At 40.8% G+C, this 16,709-nt stretch overlaps 1 protein-coding gene across 1 annotated transcript in view; it reads right to left on the reverse strand.

Annotated features, from left to right (window-relative positions):
* Positions 1-16,709, reverse strand: part of Nalcn (sodium leak channel, non-selective) — a 213,227-nt gene that overhangs the window by 43,282 nt on the left and 153,236 nt on the right. The window contains exon 17 of the mRNA XM_042697164.1: positions 10,405-10,478. Within this exon, the coding sequence (XP_042553098.1) occupies positions 10,405-10,478 (74 nt within the window). The remainder of the gene's footprint in view (positions 1-10,404; positions 10,479-16,709) is intronic.

Consider the following 16,709-nt stretch of genomic DNA (forward strand, 5'->3'; position numbering starts at 1 on the left):
TCAGATTTGCTAATGAGTGAAGACAGTTAGGTGACCCAGCACCTGTGGTGTGAATGATTCTGGTGAGAAAATAAGATTTCTTCTCCAGAAAGCAGTGGTCAACTGGAAAGAATATTATGGGAAGTTGAGAAGACCTGTGTGGCACACATACACCAGTCCTAACTAGTTGAGTAACTTCGGGGCTCAGTTTCCTCATTGATAAAATTGGGGGGAAGGAATTGACCTGGAACATAAGTCACAGATTTCAAATGTAATGATTTTGTGATAAGTGAATCTGAGGAAGCCGTATTTGTTCAACTCCTCAGCCCATGTACTCCCATTGCATTTCTGATTCGGTGTAATCCTCGTACTGGAAGGCTTCCAATTGATTGATTTTATTTTTTAAATGCATTTCTAGAATTGCTTTAAATAACTACCATCTCACAGTGAAGATCTTTTGAGATGAGGCTGTGTATCTGCTTACCATGTAAGATTTAAGTACTTAAGAATTCCTTTGGCATTGGTAAGAATGGTCACTATATGAAAAATCATCCAAATTCAATGAATGTAGGTACACTACTGGAAATCAAACCTAAATAATGACTACTATTAATACAGCAAGCATCAATGTCTTGGATAAATCTAAGACCTGCTTCCAGGACTAGGAAGACATTGTGGAGAAGGATTCTTTTATAAGTTCCGCTGAGTTAACAGACGTAAAGCAAAATCTCATAATAGGGATTATTTTGTAGTGTTTTTTTTTGAAGGAAAAAAAAACACCATAGAAAAACATGCAGTCATTTTGCTCAAGTCTTTGAAGTAAATGCTGTTGTTCTAGTGTGGATGTACAGATCTCACATCCCAGGTCATCAGTGTAAACCGCTAAGCCTTCACTTTCAGTCACGGTCTAGTAACTTGTATTTTTTTTAATGATAAGAATCTGCTCTTAGCTGTGTGCTGGTGGCTCACATCTGTAATCCTAGCTACTTGGGAAGCTGAGATCTGAAGGTTGTAGTTTGAAGCCAACCCAGGCAGCAAAGTCTGTGAGACTCTTGTCTTCAATAAATTACCAAAAAAAAAATCCAGAAGTGTTTCTGTAGCTCAAGTGGTAGAATGCTACCTTTGAGTGAAAGAAGCTTAGGCCCTGAGTTCAAGCTCCAGGACTGGCAAAAAAAAAAAAATCTCTTAAGTAGTTGAGGCCTATTACTCTTAAACACAAAGCCCGTTCAATTTGCCTATAATACACATATTTGAGAGGGTCAGAGTTCCTGCTGTGTTGGAAATGGAGGAGTGTAGTTTGCTTTAGGCTGTGTGCTCTAGGACATTTACCTAAATGTCTGGTCTGAGAATGGCTGGGCATTTGACCTATTGACCTATTGACCCAAGGGCCTCATGGGTCTCCCTGAACCTAAAGTATCCTCTGTGGAACCTGCTGAAACCATTCAGGGAAGTCTTACTCTGTCTCTGACTTAAGAGAATGGAAGAGCATGTTTCAATGGAGACCATATCTCCTGGAAGGACTCCCAGCTTCCCAAGACTGTCTCTTCCCAGCATCACGTGGCTAAAGTGATGATGAGAAAACCATGTCTTTTTTCTCTGCGATTCATTCCTTTTTTCTTCTAGGTCTTGAGATGAAGATGAAAAGGGGCTGGTATTTGAATATACACAGGGATTTGATGGGAACTGTTCTCTGGAGGACTGGCTTGTTGAACATGGTGTTGAACTCATCCTTCTGTCAGAAAACCTGTGCTGATTATGCACAGGTCTTTGAATTTTCCCCACTGTTGTATTACTGTAGGTAATATCCAACTGCTACAGGTATTTTATTACATACAAGAAAAGCTCTGTTCTGAATTTTCTAATCACAATAAATATATAGTTCTCTTTCTTCCTAAAACCAAAGAAAACCTTTGCTGAAACAGATTTTTTTTTAACTTAAAAGTGTTGAAATAGACACAACATTTGCTTTAATTTCTTTGCTACTATTTTCTGCTATTTTCCCACAAATGTTTGGTAAGGTGATTTATACCTGGATAATGGTGGAAGCAAGAATTCAATGCACAATAATTATGGTCTCATTAACAGCTAGATACAATTTTTAGCAAGTGAAGTCAGAACTGTCTTGGAGGTCAGCATGAGCCCTAGTGGCCTGTCTCCTCAGGGAGGACCCTGTCGAACCCTTCCCATGCTTAAACAGTGGTGCTTGCCTACCTTTTTTTTTTTTTTTTACCAGAGGATCCAAAAGAACTATGTAATTTTTTTTGACCGGTCATGGGGCTTGAACTCAGGACCTGGGCACAGTACCTGAGCTCTTTTGTTCAGGGCTAGCGTTCTACCAGTTGGAGCCACAGCACGACTTCCTAACATATGTAATCTTAGCACAGTGACATCAGGCCCACTGGACCAGCCTTGGGGTTGGGAAGTCACCTGTGGAGTCTCAGGCTCCATGAATGGCCAATGGCTTGCTTCTATCTGATCACCTGCACTATGAAAAGTCAAAGATATACAGTCTCCACCTTCAGGTAACAGTCTCTTTTTCAAGAGGCTAACCATGGACCAGATGTTCTGACACTACAGCCTTCTCATTGAACACACAAAGGTTTTGAACTAAGAAACTGAAAGCAAATTCTAGGCTTTCTTCACTGATGGTTGTGCTTCTAGGCTTTCTAGGCCTTTTCAGTGTTTTGTCTGTATGATGAAGAGACAAAACACTAACAAGGATGGGCTGGGAAGGTGGCTCAGTGGTAGAGCACTTGCCTTGCATGCCTGAGGCCCTGGGTTCGATTCCTCAGCACCACATATGCAAAAAGAAAGAAGTGGAAGTAGCACTGTGGCTCAAGTGGTAGAGTGCTAGCCTTGAGCTGAAGAGACTGAGGGAGGCCCAGAGTTCAGGCCCCACAACCAGAACCCCCCCCCCCAAAAAAAAAAAAAAAACTAGCAAGGAAAATCCTCTTGTGCACATGTTCATTCTAGTTGGTCAGCTTATTTATAGGAAATGGGCTTAGGACTAGGAAGTGGGCTTGGCTGACCTCTGGTTCCAGGCTCACCTGGATGGGGAAATTATTTCCCCAGAAAGTGTGCCATCCTAGCATGCTTCCACACACATAAAATATCCTTATGTCTAGGCTATCCTTACACTCTGGGCTCATGTAAGATGTTTTGTTCTTTTGGAAAACAGTAGTGTTAGTAGAAAGTAGGTTACGTCAGTTGGATGTGGTTCAGTATATTGAGCAATTACACGTATTCTAAGAAAATGTGTAAGGCGCAGAACACAATATGACAGATATTTACTTCACTGTTTTAAAAAGCAAATGGGATTTTATTGTATACAAGTCTCAACAGTAACTCAAAAGACAAATTGCCAAACACTGTTTGGCTATGTACAATACAATTACCAGCTTTTATATAAATGGGTTCTGATGGGTGGCATAACATGAGACCTGAGTATTTCACTAATATGGAAGCACAGAACAATGATTTGCTTCATCTCCCACATTCTTGTAGCATGGTAACAACATGTGTTTCATGCGATGGCTATCCTCAGTTAGTCCTCTATCTAGATGGAATTCTTCAGGGACTACTTTCTCATTCATCCTCACATTTGTGGAAAATCCCATTCCTGGTACCCCAGCAGTAGATGGCAGAATGAAGAGAAAGGAGAATGTGTAAGAAGAGGAAAGGAGGGGGGGGCGGTGGGGATTTGTAGCCTGGATTGCAACTTGAAGGCCTTGTGATTCAAAACAGCACAGTGGCTTTCCAGTTGCTTCAGCTGGAATCATCTGCCTTTGTCTGTGAGCCTAATGGAGAAAAGTTGAGAAACCCAAGGTTGGGACCAGGCATTTCTGACCTCGGGTTAGCTATGGCTCCTTAGGCAAGTGACACGTGCTTCCATTTCCCATATGTGAAACCTGGAGAACATAAGTATCTTCCTTACTAACTTCCCGAGGAAGTGGAAGAGACAAAGATGATGATCAGAACATGCCTTGGGAGCACTGACACTTCATTTCCATGTTTAGTTGCAACGAGTTCCTTCTCTCTCTTGTCCCACAGGGATGGCTGACGCTAAACACTCTGGAGATGCTGAAGACTGAGTATCAGGTTTGACAGAAGGGCCTCAGAGGAAGGTCAGTCTTTTTCTGCTCTGGGATCCACAGTGACAGCTGTGAGAGACAGGTGCTGGCTGTTGCTCATAACTTATCTCCATGCCACCATTCTCAATAACGTGCTGTCTGCTTCCCTCAAGATGGCTACCACAATGATACAGTAGTAGACAGGTTTCAGCTGGCTCCCAGTGATCCTCACCTCATGGTTTTTGTTCAGCACAGAAGGAAGTGGGGATGGGACATGTGAATGGACACTCTGACTACCATCTTCCAGCACATCCTGTCTCACCGGCATACTTGGCTTCTTCTATGCTCTGATGGAGCATGCCACCATGTTGGGTGACGCTCTATGGAGAGACTCGCTTCTTAAGAATGGAAGGAAGCCTCCAGCAGACAGTTCAAGAGGAACTGGGGCTTGAATCTCACCACCTGGGAGAAACTGAACTCTGTTAGTAAGACAGGAGTGGCCTAGGAATGGGATGACACATTCAATTCCAGATGTGTGCAGCTGTGTGGGAGGCTTAAGAATTAGCTATGTTCGTATTTCCAGTCCAAACAACGGGTAGAAAAGGTGACCCATGCATGGACCACTGGAGTTCTGGAGTCATTTGTTATGTAGCAAGAGAGAATGAAGGTGGCTATTACCACTTTTAGAAACTGTCCATTATTCTTCAGGAAAAGATGAGTCTGAATCAAAAGCTGAATCTGTCTGGCCCAGTTTTTCTGGCTTCCTCTGGTCTACTTCTCTGGGTTCTTCTTTTTTAACCAAAAGCACCTCCTCCTCCCCAGGTCATTCTCTTGGGTCTTCCAGTTCCTCACATGCGACATGTTCCCAAGTCTTCTAACAGAGTAGGGGTTGTTTATAAAATCATTCACTATCATTTCCCAGCTCTTTGTACATAGTGGGTGCTCAAGAAGTATTTGTTGAATGAATGAACTTTGAAATGCTATGATCAAACATTTCATTTCTTTTTACCCAATTCATGCTTATAAAGTATGAAAATAATGGCAAAATTAAACAGTGTGTGTTCAAATGATTCTTTAGAAGGGAATATTAATCTTATGTCAAGTTAGAATGCTATGCCATTCAAGATGGATAGCTTGCACAAGTTTAATAGATGATCTTTTGAGAGTAATGAAAAGAGTCAGATGTTGCTTCTCAGAGTAGCCAGAAAATGTGGAAATCTTTCCCTGTGTTATATATGAAAGCTTTTAGAAGGCCTTGAAAGCCAGCGTGGAGCAGAATACTCTAGCAGTGGAACTCATTTCAATTTCCGGAACCAGAGATTTTTGCCTGTTCCTGGGAACACAGTCTCCACATAGCCCATCTTGTAGCAATGTGCTGGCAAGACTGATATTGTGACAGACTTAGGAATGGGAAGCTTTCATCTGTCACCCAACAAATAAGATGCATGCACCATTCAAGTTACTTGGAAACAGCCCTACTCAGGAAGAGAAGTCCTCACATGTTCAATGAAATCCTATTTTGCCACTTTCAATTTTTCATCAAGTTTCAGATGCCTTTTGGATTTCATAGAAGAATAAAAAGTATATTTTCTAGAAGAAAATGTTCATTTATTTGCTGCTCAGAAGAAAAAGCCAAGCTAATGTAGTTGAGAAAACATGCTGTTGTCTTTAGGGACCATCCTGCTTTTCTTGGAGGAAAGTCAGGGGAGAGGGCAGAGAGGCCAAGATCTCTGACATCTTTGCTGTCTCTCTTCCTACTGGCATGTCAGAGAAGGCCAGTTTCTTAGAAACTCCATCTAGTGGTTTCATATTGGAAAAAAAAAAAGGATCTGTCTACCCAGCTCCTAGAAGGGGGAGGGCACAAAGCTTCAAATGTCTGGTGAAAAATAATGAAGTCTTTTGTCTTGTGTGGGTGAGGAAATTCTCCATTATGCAGGCATATGTAATCCTTTTATTCCTGTTCCCTGGAGGAGAATTACAGCGAGGCATTTTCCTTTTCCCAGTTGGGGTTAATGTTGTGCCCTCTCTACCTTTGAAAGTAAAACAAGATGAGGACCCCTGATGATGGTTAGAATGTGGGAATATTTTTCAGCAAACACACATTCCCAGTTGCAAAAATATTACCCCTGGTTTTGTGCCAAGCCTTTGAAAAAAAATATGAAAGATTTATTCTTTTTCTTTTTCCTTCATTCTTCTTGCATTGCCTTTGGGCTGTGGAATTTCCAAACTGCCCCTTATACAACAGTCATATATATGATATATACACGTGTATATATATATATATATATATATATATATATGTATATGATCTTTTATGGGGGCTGGGAAAAGAGAATCATATCTTAAGAAATTGTCTCTATTTTTCTTGATGTTTCTCCATCTCAAATATTTTTAAATTGGCCCAAAGATGATGGTTATAAGAGAGCTCTTTGGAGCTTTATTAGCCTTTAAACACCACTAGTTGTTTATAGACACAGTAGCAGGGGTCCTCCACGCCTCTCTTTGTCTCCGTGTCTTCTTTCTTAATGTTCCAGAACAAGGTTGTGGGAAAAGACTGCACATTCTGTAATGAAAAAGTAAGAGAGGCTCCGAGTCTTCAAATTATTTTCAGTCATTATAGAAAAGTTGAGTTTCATAAGATACCATCTGGTATTAAATGTAATTAGCAGCGAGAGAAACCTCTGTGTAGTATGTAGAGCTTTTGGCTTGACTCAGATCCTGAGCTCCACCAGGTAATGTACTTTAAAGTATTATCAGATGTTGGTTAATGTAATGTAATCACATCCACAGACAACAGGAAAATAGTCCTTCAGTGGTAATTATGTAAAACCATGAGTGTATAACGGAGCAAGAGAAGAGATAATGAACCTTTCCTGGAAACAGCTCTTACCTGACTCCTGACAATGTGACCATCCACAGCAGAGAGACAATGGCAGGCTGATGGTAATGGGTGAGGCCCTGGGTAATGGCCTCTTGCTGAGAAGAGGAGAAAGCTGCGAATCTATCCCGGTGAACGCTCCACTCCTTTTGATTCCACCCCTTCCCGAGTAAATGGATATAGCTCTTTAATAGCAGCAGCAGGTTATTTCTTCCTAGTTTTGCATTATTCATTAAAGCATGTTCTTCTATAGTGATATGTAAATACATGGGTGACCAGGACCTCACGTAGCTTCAAAATAATCTCTGAATATCTTTATCATTATATCATATTTGCCATCTGCATGTGCTTTAGGCAAAGAAGAATTAACTCATTGGAAATCGATTTTTCAATGCATCCCTAAAAATTCTGAAACAAAATCTCTGAACTTCCCCTAACACATTCACTAAAATTCAAATTTGATAAACCAACTACAGACTCAGAAATGTGAATACATGCTGGGCACGAGTGGCTCATACCTGTGATCCTAGGTACTCAGGAGGCTGAGATCTGAGGATCCTAGTTTGAAGGAAGCCCAGGCATGCAAGTCCATGAGACTCCTATCTCCAACACACACACACACACACACACACACACTCACACACAGAACTGGAACTGGAGCTCTGGCTCAAGTGGTAGAGTACTAGCCTTGAGCAAATATGCCAAGGGACAATGACCAGGCAGGCCCTGAATTCAAGTCCCAGGATCAGCACAGAAAACAAATAAACAAAAACCCCACACAAATACAATATGACTGAATTTTTAACATTTATAAGTAAAATTTGACAAATGTTGAAAGAAACTGTACAATTTTCTACAGATATGTGTTTTATATTTTCTGTTTGGCCTATTGTGTTATACTCCAATGATAAAATAGTAAAAGCAATAGTAAAAGCAACACCTTGTTGAAATAATCTATGGAAATGGAAAATATCTGAACAAGGTTTTGTTTTTACTAATTATCTTTCCTGGGATGCCACACACTTGGAATCATGTAGGAGAAATTCTCCAGCCTTTCCAGATTGGTTTCTTCCTCTAGTTGGCTGTTGTAATGGACAGGCACAAAGCAAAGCTTAGAGGAGGGAACTATTGTAGTCATATTTCGCCACTTCCAAATCTTTAGTATTTCCTGTTTTATAAAAAATATTTATGGGAAAAAAACTGATTTTGGTTATCACTGAATTATATTTCAACTGGTCTACAAGAGTGTGTTCAAGTGTCAGAAACATCTTACAGAAAAACCAACAGCAAATCACTAGTCTTAATAGATTCACAAAGCGGAGTATGATATGAATACTAATGCTCCACTATCTTAAAACCACTATGTCAGTTGGTTGGCCCAGACCTTGGCCTCAAGGATCTCTGTCTCCCTTGCTCTCATCTGCAGGGGAGGGGGAAGGTGGGACATACCTAGGCCCTCACAGGGGTGTGAGGGTATCTTCTTACTCGTGTGAAACACGAAGCTGCAGAGAAATGACATGACCTTATCCAAAGTTGCTGAATGGCTGCATGAACTAATGAAACAGTAATTTTAAAAGAAGAACTTGCCAAATGGGGTGGGGGAAGGTAAAGGGGTGAAAAAAAATCTTTCCTGAATGAATGGATGGATGGCTTAGGGACATCTTTTAGTGGAAAAAAATGGCAAGTGTTCTTTCGATAATTATAGTTGAATAAATGTATAGAGATTTCATCTAGAACATGAATTGTACTTATGTCCAATGAAATGCTGAATGAGATAAAATGATTAATAAGAAAGAATGATAAATAAGAGAAAAGCTAGCCCTATGTGTTTCATTTAGTATACGGAGCTGTGGTAGAGCTCCCAGGCTTTGAACTCAAGCTGCAGTGCTGGTACAAAAATAGAAAGATTACTCTAAGTGCATGACGACATAAATCAAAATGCCATACTCTAAATATCATATAAGACTGAGCATTCAGTTAGAAGGACACAGTCTTAGCTAATGAGGTGCTCATTAACAAAAGGATGGAACTTCCACAAATAGTGTCCATGTTGAATGATTTCATTGTGACATTTCTCTGCTCACCCAGCCTTGCAGGAATGGTAATGTGCCTTGCATGTTTTCAGGGCTTTGAATTAAAGGAAGCTCCACAGAGGCAGTGGTGCTTTGAAAAGCACGCGCTTCGTTGTTTGCAGAGAAAAGGTCATTGCTTTTTGCAAGAAAGCTTCCTGGGTGAAGCTGAACAGCAGAGTCGAGGGTTGAATGGCAGCAAATTGAACAGCCACCTTTGGGTTTTGGAGACCATTTCTGGTTTGAAGGGGCATGTGTCTTCCTGGGAGTGGATGGGTATTTCTGGAGGACCCTGTCATGAACTTGTGTAGTAGAGTCACAGAGTGGGTGATGATCCTGAAGTTCTGTGAGGAATTCAAGGTCAGTCTTCTGGTCAGATCCCAGGGGTAATACCAGGATTAGTCAGCAGCCAATCAGAGCAAGGCTATGTTGAGATTCAGGATTTCTCTTTCAACTAGCGCTTTATGTAGAAATATTTATTCTCCTCTGAAAAGCTATCCAACATATGTGTCATTCCGTGTCAGAATGCAAACCATTGTGGAGTAAGCGCTTGGTAGGAGAAACATTTTCATTTGCTCACAAATTGCAGGTAATAAGGTGAAAGTAGTTTCTCATACCATATATACTTAGCTTTATTTCTTCCTATCTTCCATGTTACACTAAAACCCATTCTGAAGAAAATGCTTTCGTGGCCACTTTTAACATTGCATGTGGTACAGGAGAGCTGACTCTTCCCACTTGCCACAAGTGGAAGGAGAGATGTTCAACTGGCCTTGTCAGTCACTCCACCCCACCATTCAAGAGCATCTACACCCGCAATGCAGCAAAGAAGGCTGTGGTGACCAGTCATGCCCTTTAAGTGGATCAAGTTATTATCCAGCTATTTATAATAAACACCTAAGTAGGTAGCTTAATTTTCCATATTGATGCTGCCTTTCAAGAAATAGGCTGGAAAGAATTAAAATTACATATTTTCACAAGAATTCAGAGAGGGGGTATATTTGCTTTTTCAATCCTTAATAGATTTTTATTCAATTAGTAACATATTAAATCAGCCATAATTACTTTTTGAAAACCTGCTCTATGACCATTTGTTCCTTTATATTCCTTTTAGATATCACAGAGGATATAAACTGATAATAATAATGACAAGTTTTGCCATCTTTTCACAAATATTTGTTCTTATTGTTTATTTTAAAATATATGATACATAAAAGACATGTCCTATTATGCTTTCTTCAGAAAGACACTGGTGATGTATTTGACATTATTGATAAGTATGTAGATGCTCAAAACATACTTTCTAAGAGAAAATACATATCAATATCCAGGAAATTAGTTCAGAAAACATAGTCATTAACATGGCCCTACCTGTGTTCAACCATGTCACAATATTTATCGGAGTTACCTTAGGATCTTGGTAACTGCAGTCTCCTTTTCCAGAAGGTTCCTTGCCCTGATGCTGAAAACAGACTTGCGAAACTGAAAAAAAATAAGAAAGTAATTTATTTTGGGAAAGCAAATAGAATGAAATATTGGGCAATTATTAAATTGATAGTGTTCAGATATTAACCCATTAACTATAAACATTTTTCACTTAAGCATCATCACATGACTAATTTTGGGATTTAATATTCTATTTTTACTTTTCTGTGAGCAGAACTACAAATGCGCCAGTGGAGCTACGCATCACAGCTACGGACAGGGAGCAGGATGAGCTGGCCACACGTCACCAGCAATGCCACTGTCCTGGACCTCAACAGGGTTCTGTTTCCCAAAGAATTTAAAGTTGAAACCAAGACTTATTTGCTACTGTTTAGGAAGCCATTCTCCAATGCACATTGTTGTCTTGTTGTAAGGCTCTCAGCCTGTGATGATAAATTTGAACATGAGTTTTGAAGTTGTTTTATCTTTTGGCATAGGGACACGGAAGAGGAACTGGCAAGGTTTCCTTGGAGTTGGCAGTGATAAAACCTGTCCCTGAGAAGAGAATGAAGATGGGCAAATCTGAGAGGCTGAATACAAGCCAGAAGATACACCTGACTCTGTCTTTTTTCTTAGTTGTATAAGTTAAAACTGTGCCAGGCGAGCAAGGTGGAGAATGGACAGAGAAGGGCAGGGGGAGAACAGGAAATGTACTATCAGGGTGGACTCATCAAAACAAGTAATGGGAAGGTAACTCCCAGCAGCCGGAGTGGAACCAGCAAGGGGATGGTGAGTTGCTCACTGTCACCAATAGACTGGATTGACTGGGCACCGGGCAGGAATGCTTGTGGCTCATGGAAGACAAAGGATTGTCAGGAATCAAGATCAGCTGACTCTAGAACATGACAGCCTTAGAAGGAAGCCCAGGCTAGGTGTCAATAGTGCAAAGTATGACACAGCAGAGGGTCACGTGCTGCACTATATGTGCAGTGGAAAGGACGACAGGGGCTTTCACAGTGCAGCTGGGGAACGAAGGGAAGTCTGGAACCGTTAGCCATGACCTCATGGAGGAAGCTGAAGTTAGGCTGGGCCTTGCAGTACTTCTGCAGGCAAAGGTAGCAGTAGGTAGAGTTACAAATACAAGCCACAGGGTGTTAGTTTGGTGACAAGGGTCTGTACATGTGCTCTGCTAGGTGGATTGTCAAACAAAACAAAGAGAAGAAATGTGGCCCGCTGGAATAGTAGTTGGCCACAAACAGGAGTGAAATTATTTATGGTATTAGCCACAATCGGGATGGAACTAGAGATCACCAGGCTGAGCATAGGTCTGCTCAGTGCAAGCCTGGCAGCACAGGCCAGCCCCCCCCACCTTCCATCCTGATGGCTGGGGACATGCCTTCTTTGTCATCCCTGCAACAGGCAGCTGTACAAACCCAGCCACCTCCTCCTGCCTTGCTAATAGAGCCAGAGACTACTAAGACAGACACCCATGCCAGTACAGGGCTGGGGAGGACTGTCAAGCAATTCCCCATGATTTTCACCATGCACAAAGTGGCTAAAGGCTACAGTTTTTGTCCTGAATTTGAATTTATTAAAGTAAGATAGAGCGTTCATAGTACAAAAGAGTACTTGAGAACTATTTTCAAATTTTTGGCTTTACTTTTTTTTTTTTTTTTTTTTTTTTGGTACTGGGTATTGAACCCAGGACACGGCACTTGCTAGGCAAGCACTTTGTCACTGAGCTACATCCCAACCCTGTTTTCAAATTTGAGATTTACCACAGAAGCAGTGAGTGGAAGGAGACATAATATTGTAATCAAAGAACTTCAAATTCTACAAGTACATATATGTAGATACAGGCTTAAGTATTTGATACAATATATATGCATTTAAACATGTTCAGGCTGTTCTTAATGGTGAAGACCTACAGTGGTTATCACTCCTTAATGTCTCTTGTGGCTGCAGTATAGCTTTGCGTATTTCTTTTAGCTAAGGAGACCGCTTTGCTACACTGCTCTGGAGTGCCCTCTGCTGGCCCCAAAAGATTCTGACAGTGCCCTGAAAACCAAACCATGAGGCACACACGGATCCATTTCAGGAAGATTTTGTAGCAGAAATTGTCAATTATAGTTATGAACGAAACCAGAACATGATCTCTCGATACTTAACTGCATCAAAGATATAGGGATTAAAAAGAAAGTAGTTATGTTTACAGACTCTGCCCTGACAAAGCAGAAAGATTAGTTAGAAGAGTTTGGCTTGTGGTTTTACTTTACTAGTAAGCTTAAAACATTCAATTCCATTAGGACATAGTTTCTTGACTTAATTAACAAAACAAATAAATTTAAATACTCAAAAATACAAAGATGAGAGTCTTAGACTCGTGTGTGTGTGTGTGTGTGTGTGTGTGTGTGTGTGTGTGTGTGTGTATACACGCACGTGCGCGCACCCGCGCACGCATGTGTGTGCCAGTCTTGGGACTTGAACTCAGGACCTAGGCACTGTCCCTGAGATTGTTTTCTCAGTTCTAGCACTCTACCACTTGAACTACAGCTATACTTCTGGCTTTTTGGTGGTTAATTAGAAATAAAAGATTCAAGGGGCTGGCTTTGAACCATGATCTTCAGATCTCTGCCCCTAGAATAGCTAGAATTACAGGCATGGGACACTGGCATCTGACAATAGTCTTAAACTTTTCATTAAAAAGATGTGGCTAAGTCTGGGGGGTAGCTCATTAGTAGAGCTTGTACACAGCCTTGGGTTCACTCTTTTGAGAACAAAATAAAACAAATCAACAAAAAATGAGGACATAAAACAAAATTTTGTTTCCAGCTATTCATTCTTTTCACAGAATTAAAGATGTTTGGCCTAGAAGGACTTACCAATTGATGGGTCTTGCCAATTTTGGGGGCAATGTCTTAAGTCAGAGGACCTGGAGAACTTTTCCTCCAGTTTTGGGGAGTATGAATCCAGCATGGGCGTGTTTCTGGACAGTTCAGTGCAGCTTCCTGTCCTCTTCCCCATGTAGTGGCGGTTGGATTCAGAGGTCTCTGGTAGAGATGGGTTGGGCCTTTAGCAGGGCTATCGGTGGCATCCGTTCTGTCACCATGAGGGACTCACTACTCAGTAACTCTCTGTTTTTTATGATGTCAGCATCCATTCAGTTTGCAAGACTGTCATTTCAAGTTATTTGTTGGAAAGCTTTAAAAAATGTATCTAATGAAGAGCTTTCCTTCCTATGTGACTTGGTTAACTAGTGCTATCGTTTGCAAGCAAAGGGCAGGATAAATACTTGATTTTCGACTTCTACTGAGAGTTTCTATTATGACCTCCATATATGATGGATCTCAGTCTACTGCAATTGTTATTCCTATTGCAGGCCAAATGCTCACTTTTTAGGAAGTTTGGCAGGCTGGCTCATAACCCCTGAATTCACTGGCAGAGTTCCTTGGTGTCTGAAGGACAAGACACTCCAATCTACTTCTCCTTTCAATCAACAATGTTTTCCAAGAAGTCCTGGTTTATTTATTGCCAAATGACTTTTTAAGAACATAATCTAGGCCGGGTGGCTCACACCTGTCATCCTGGCTACTTAGGAGGCTGAGATCTGAGGATCACAGTTCAAAGCACCCCAGGCAGGAAAGTCTGTGAGACTCTTATCTTCAATTAATCACCAGAAAACTGAAAGTGGTGCTGTGGCTCAAATGGTAGAGCACTAACTAGCCTTGAGGTGAAGAGCTGAGGGATAGCACCCAGGCCCAGAGTTCAAGCCCCACGATCAAGCAAAAAAAAAAAAAAAAAGAACATACTCTAGATTTCAGCTATGGTGTTTATTGCTACTGAGCCAGTCATTTCCCAGAACCTTTTCTGAATGGGAAATCGGTTTTCTATTTAAATTCAAACTGACATCTTCATCTCCATCTCACTTCAAGACTCTTGCTTGCCAAGGCCAAAGGGCTGGCAGCGTGTTCCACATGTCCCTCCCCAGTCGCCTCAGCACAACTGCCGCAAGCACAAGACAGCCAGGGAACGTGGGAGAATGTCTGCACAGCTGCCCGCCCTTCTATGCATCAGTACGTTTTCATGATTCCCACACTGCCAGACCAAAATGCTAGAGCATTCCCGACTCCTCATTTCATCCTTCTGCTGCTTCAGCTCTCACGGAAGAATGCCTACCGCCAAAGGCTCTGTCAGTGTGCCTGGCCTGTGGGGAGGTCGATGACTGTCTAAGGCCCCTCTGGTGGTAGTTTCTTTGGAAAAGGTCTGTGGGAACCCGTTCCTTACCACGTTACTTAGGAGAAGGCACTTTGCAATTATTTTTTTCTGTCCTTTCAAACTTCAAAGTCAGTTTTCCTGGTTATAAAAAAGTGACTCACCTACCCTTTCCCGATAGATGCTATTCTAGTTTCTTCTAAGATAAAACATGACTGCCGAAGAGTAACAATAATCAAATGCACTTTCCTTTACAAACCCCTTGCTGTTCTTTTAAGAGTCCCAAATATCAATATCAATATATATTGAACAATATATATATATATATATATATATTAATTTAAAGTCCTGCTCTTTGTCTGATATGTATTTTGGTTCTTAATTTTTGGCTGATGTTTTCAAGTGCATGGTATACATCTTCAATAAGGAGTTTCAAATATTTTGCTACTTCAGAAAGGTTTGCTAATTGTTCTAGTCTTACTGTGAAATCCTTCTTCAGATTTTTTTAAAACTATAAATGGAGGCTCTAGACTTATGAAATTTGTCTTTCTCTTATAAACTGTTCTCATCCTTGTCTTCATTGCTTTTTGATTCTTAAAGTTTTCCTTTTCTTAAGTTACTTTCTAAGTCTCTTGGGACCATCACTGATGTATTTATTCCTCTCATAATTCTTCCCTGCATCCATTGGTAACTTTCTTGAGCTAAGCTGAGTTGTTCTCATTCATATTTATGTTATGATTTAGAACTTACATGATTTCTAAGTTTTTTTAGGTTTTTTTCTTTGAGTAGGAAGCTACAGGTAGAGCACTTTCTGAGCAAGTCTCATGGCATGACCTTTTGTGTTTTTATTTCCTCTTTGGGGGCTGTATGGAGGTTGAACTCATGGCCTGAGCACTGTCCCTTAGCTTTTACTCACAAGACTGTTGCTCTACCAGTTAAAAGCCATGCCTTCACATCTGGCTTTTTGGTACTTAATTGGAGTTAAGATTCTCACAGATTTGTCTTCCTCAGCTGGTTTCAAACCTTGGTCCTCAGATTTCAGCCTGCTGATTAGCCATGATTATGGGCAGGAGCCACTGCTGTCCTCACTGCAAATTATTTTTCTTATAATACCTTGTAGGACATTTGCCTTTGAGTACCTTCTCTGGCTCATTTTTGTGCATCCTCAGGTTGCCCAACCTATTTAGAACTACTTCCTCTGCTGTCATTTTAATGCTGTGATCTAACTGTCAGTGTTCTTCTGGGTTCTGTTCCCCGGTCTCTCCAGCTGCCCATCCCTCAATTTTATCTGGACCTCCTGTTTTTTTCATGTCTCTTGCTCTCATCTGTTCAACTGTGACTTCACTTCTGGACATGTTTCTTCCCTAAGATGGCCACTTCAACAGGGATGCTCTCTAATGCATTCTGTCCTCTTCCACGTCATGGTAGGCTGGGAAGCATGTGGCCGTCGGTTTGACTGCAGCTGCTCTCATCTAGGTGGCTATAAATGAGTAGTTTGGTTGATGTTGTCCAGGGACTTAGGGTTTTGTTGGGGAGGTGTTCTGTTATGCTCACAAGGTAAATCAAGGAGATTCAAATACTAAGCTGACCCTGGCCTCTCCCTGCAAGACTTCTTACCTTTTCTCGATGATTTCTGATGCAAATTTATCAATCTTAGTATTCTTGCAGAGAATAAAATTCTGGTTTTATTAATATGATTTGTTGCTTTCTTCCCCTCAGTTACCATTCAATTTGATCTTTACTGTTTGTTACCTTCTGCTGTCTTTCTGTGTTCTTGGTGATGATTTCATAGTTGACTGCATGGAAGATTAATTAATGTAAGCTTCTTTTTAACCAGATATGCCTCTGACACTATAGTTTTCTCTCCAAAAATACCATCAGCTACTACCTTCAAATATGATATGTTCATTTCTTTCCAATGTTAGCTGTTTTCTGATTTCCCTCCCTTTTTGCTCCGTTAATCATCTAAAGTAAAAGTGCTGCTTCTAAATGTGTGGGTATTTCTTTTTGCGGTTGTTATTTTCTTGTTACAAGTTTCTAATTTCATTACACTCTAGTTAAATAAGTTGTGCTCTA

The sequence above is a fragment of the Dipodomys spectabilis genome, unplaced genomic scaffold (genome assembly GCF_019054845.1).
Source record: "Dipodomys spectabilis isolate Male_0828 unplaced genomic scaffold, ASM1905484v1 ptg000215l, whole genome shotgun sequence".
In the NCBI taxonomy this organism is placed as follows: Eukaryota; Metazoa; Chordata; class Mammalia; order Rodentia; family Heteromyidae; genus Dipodomys; species Dipodomys spectabilis.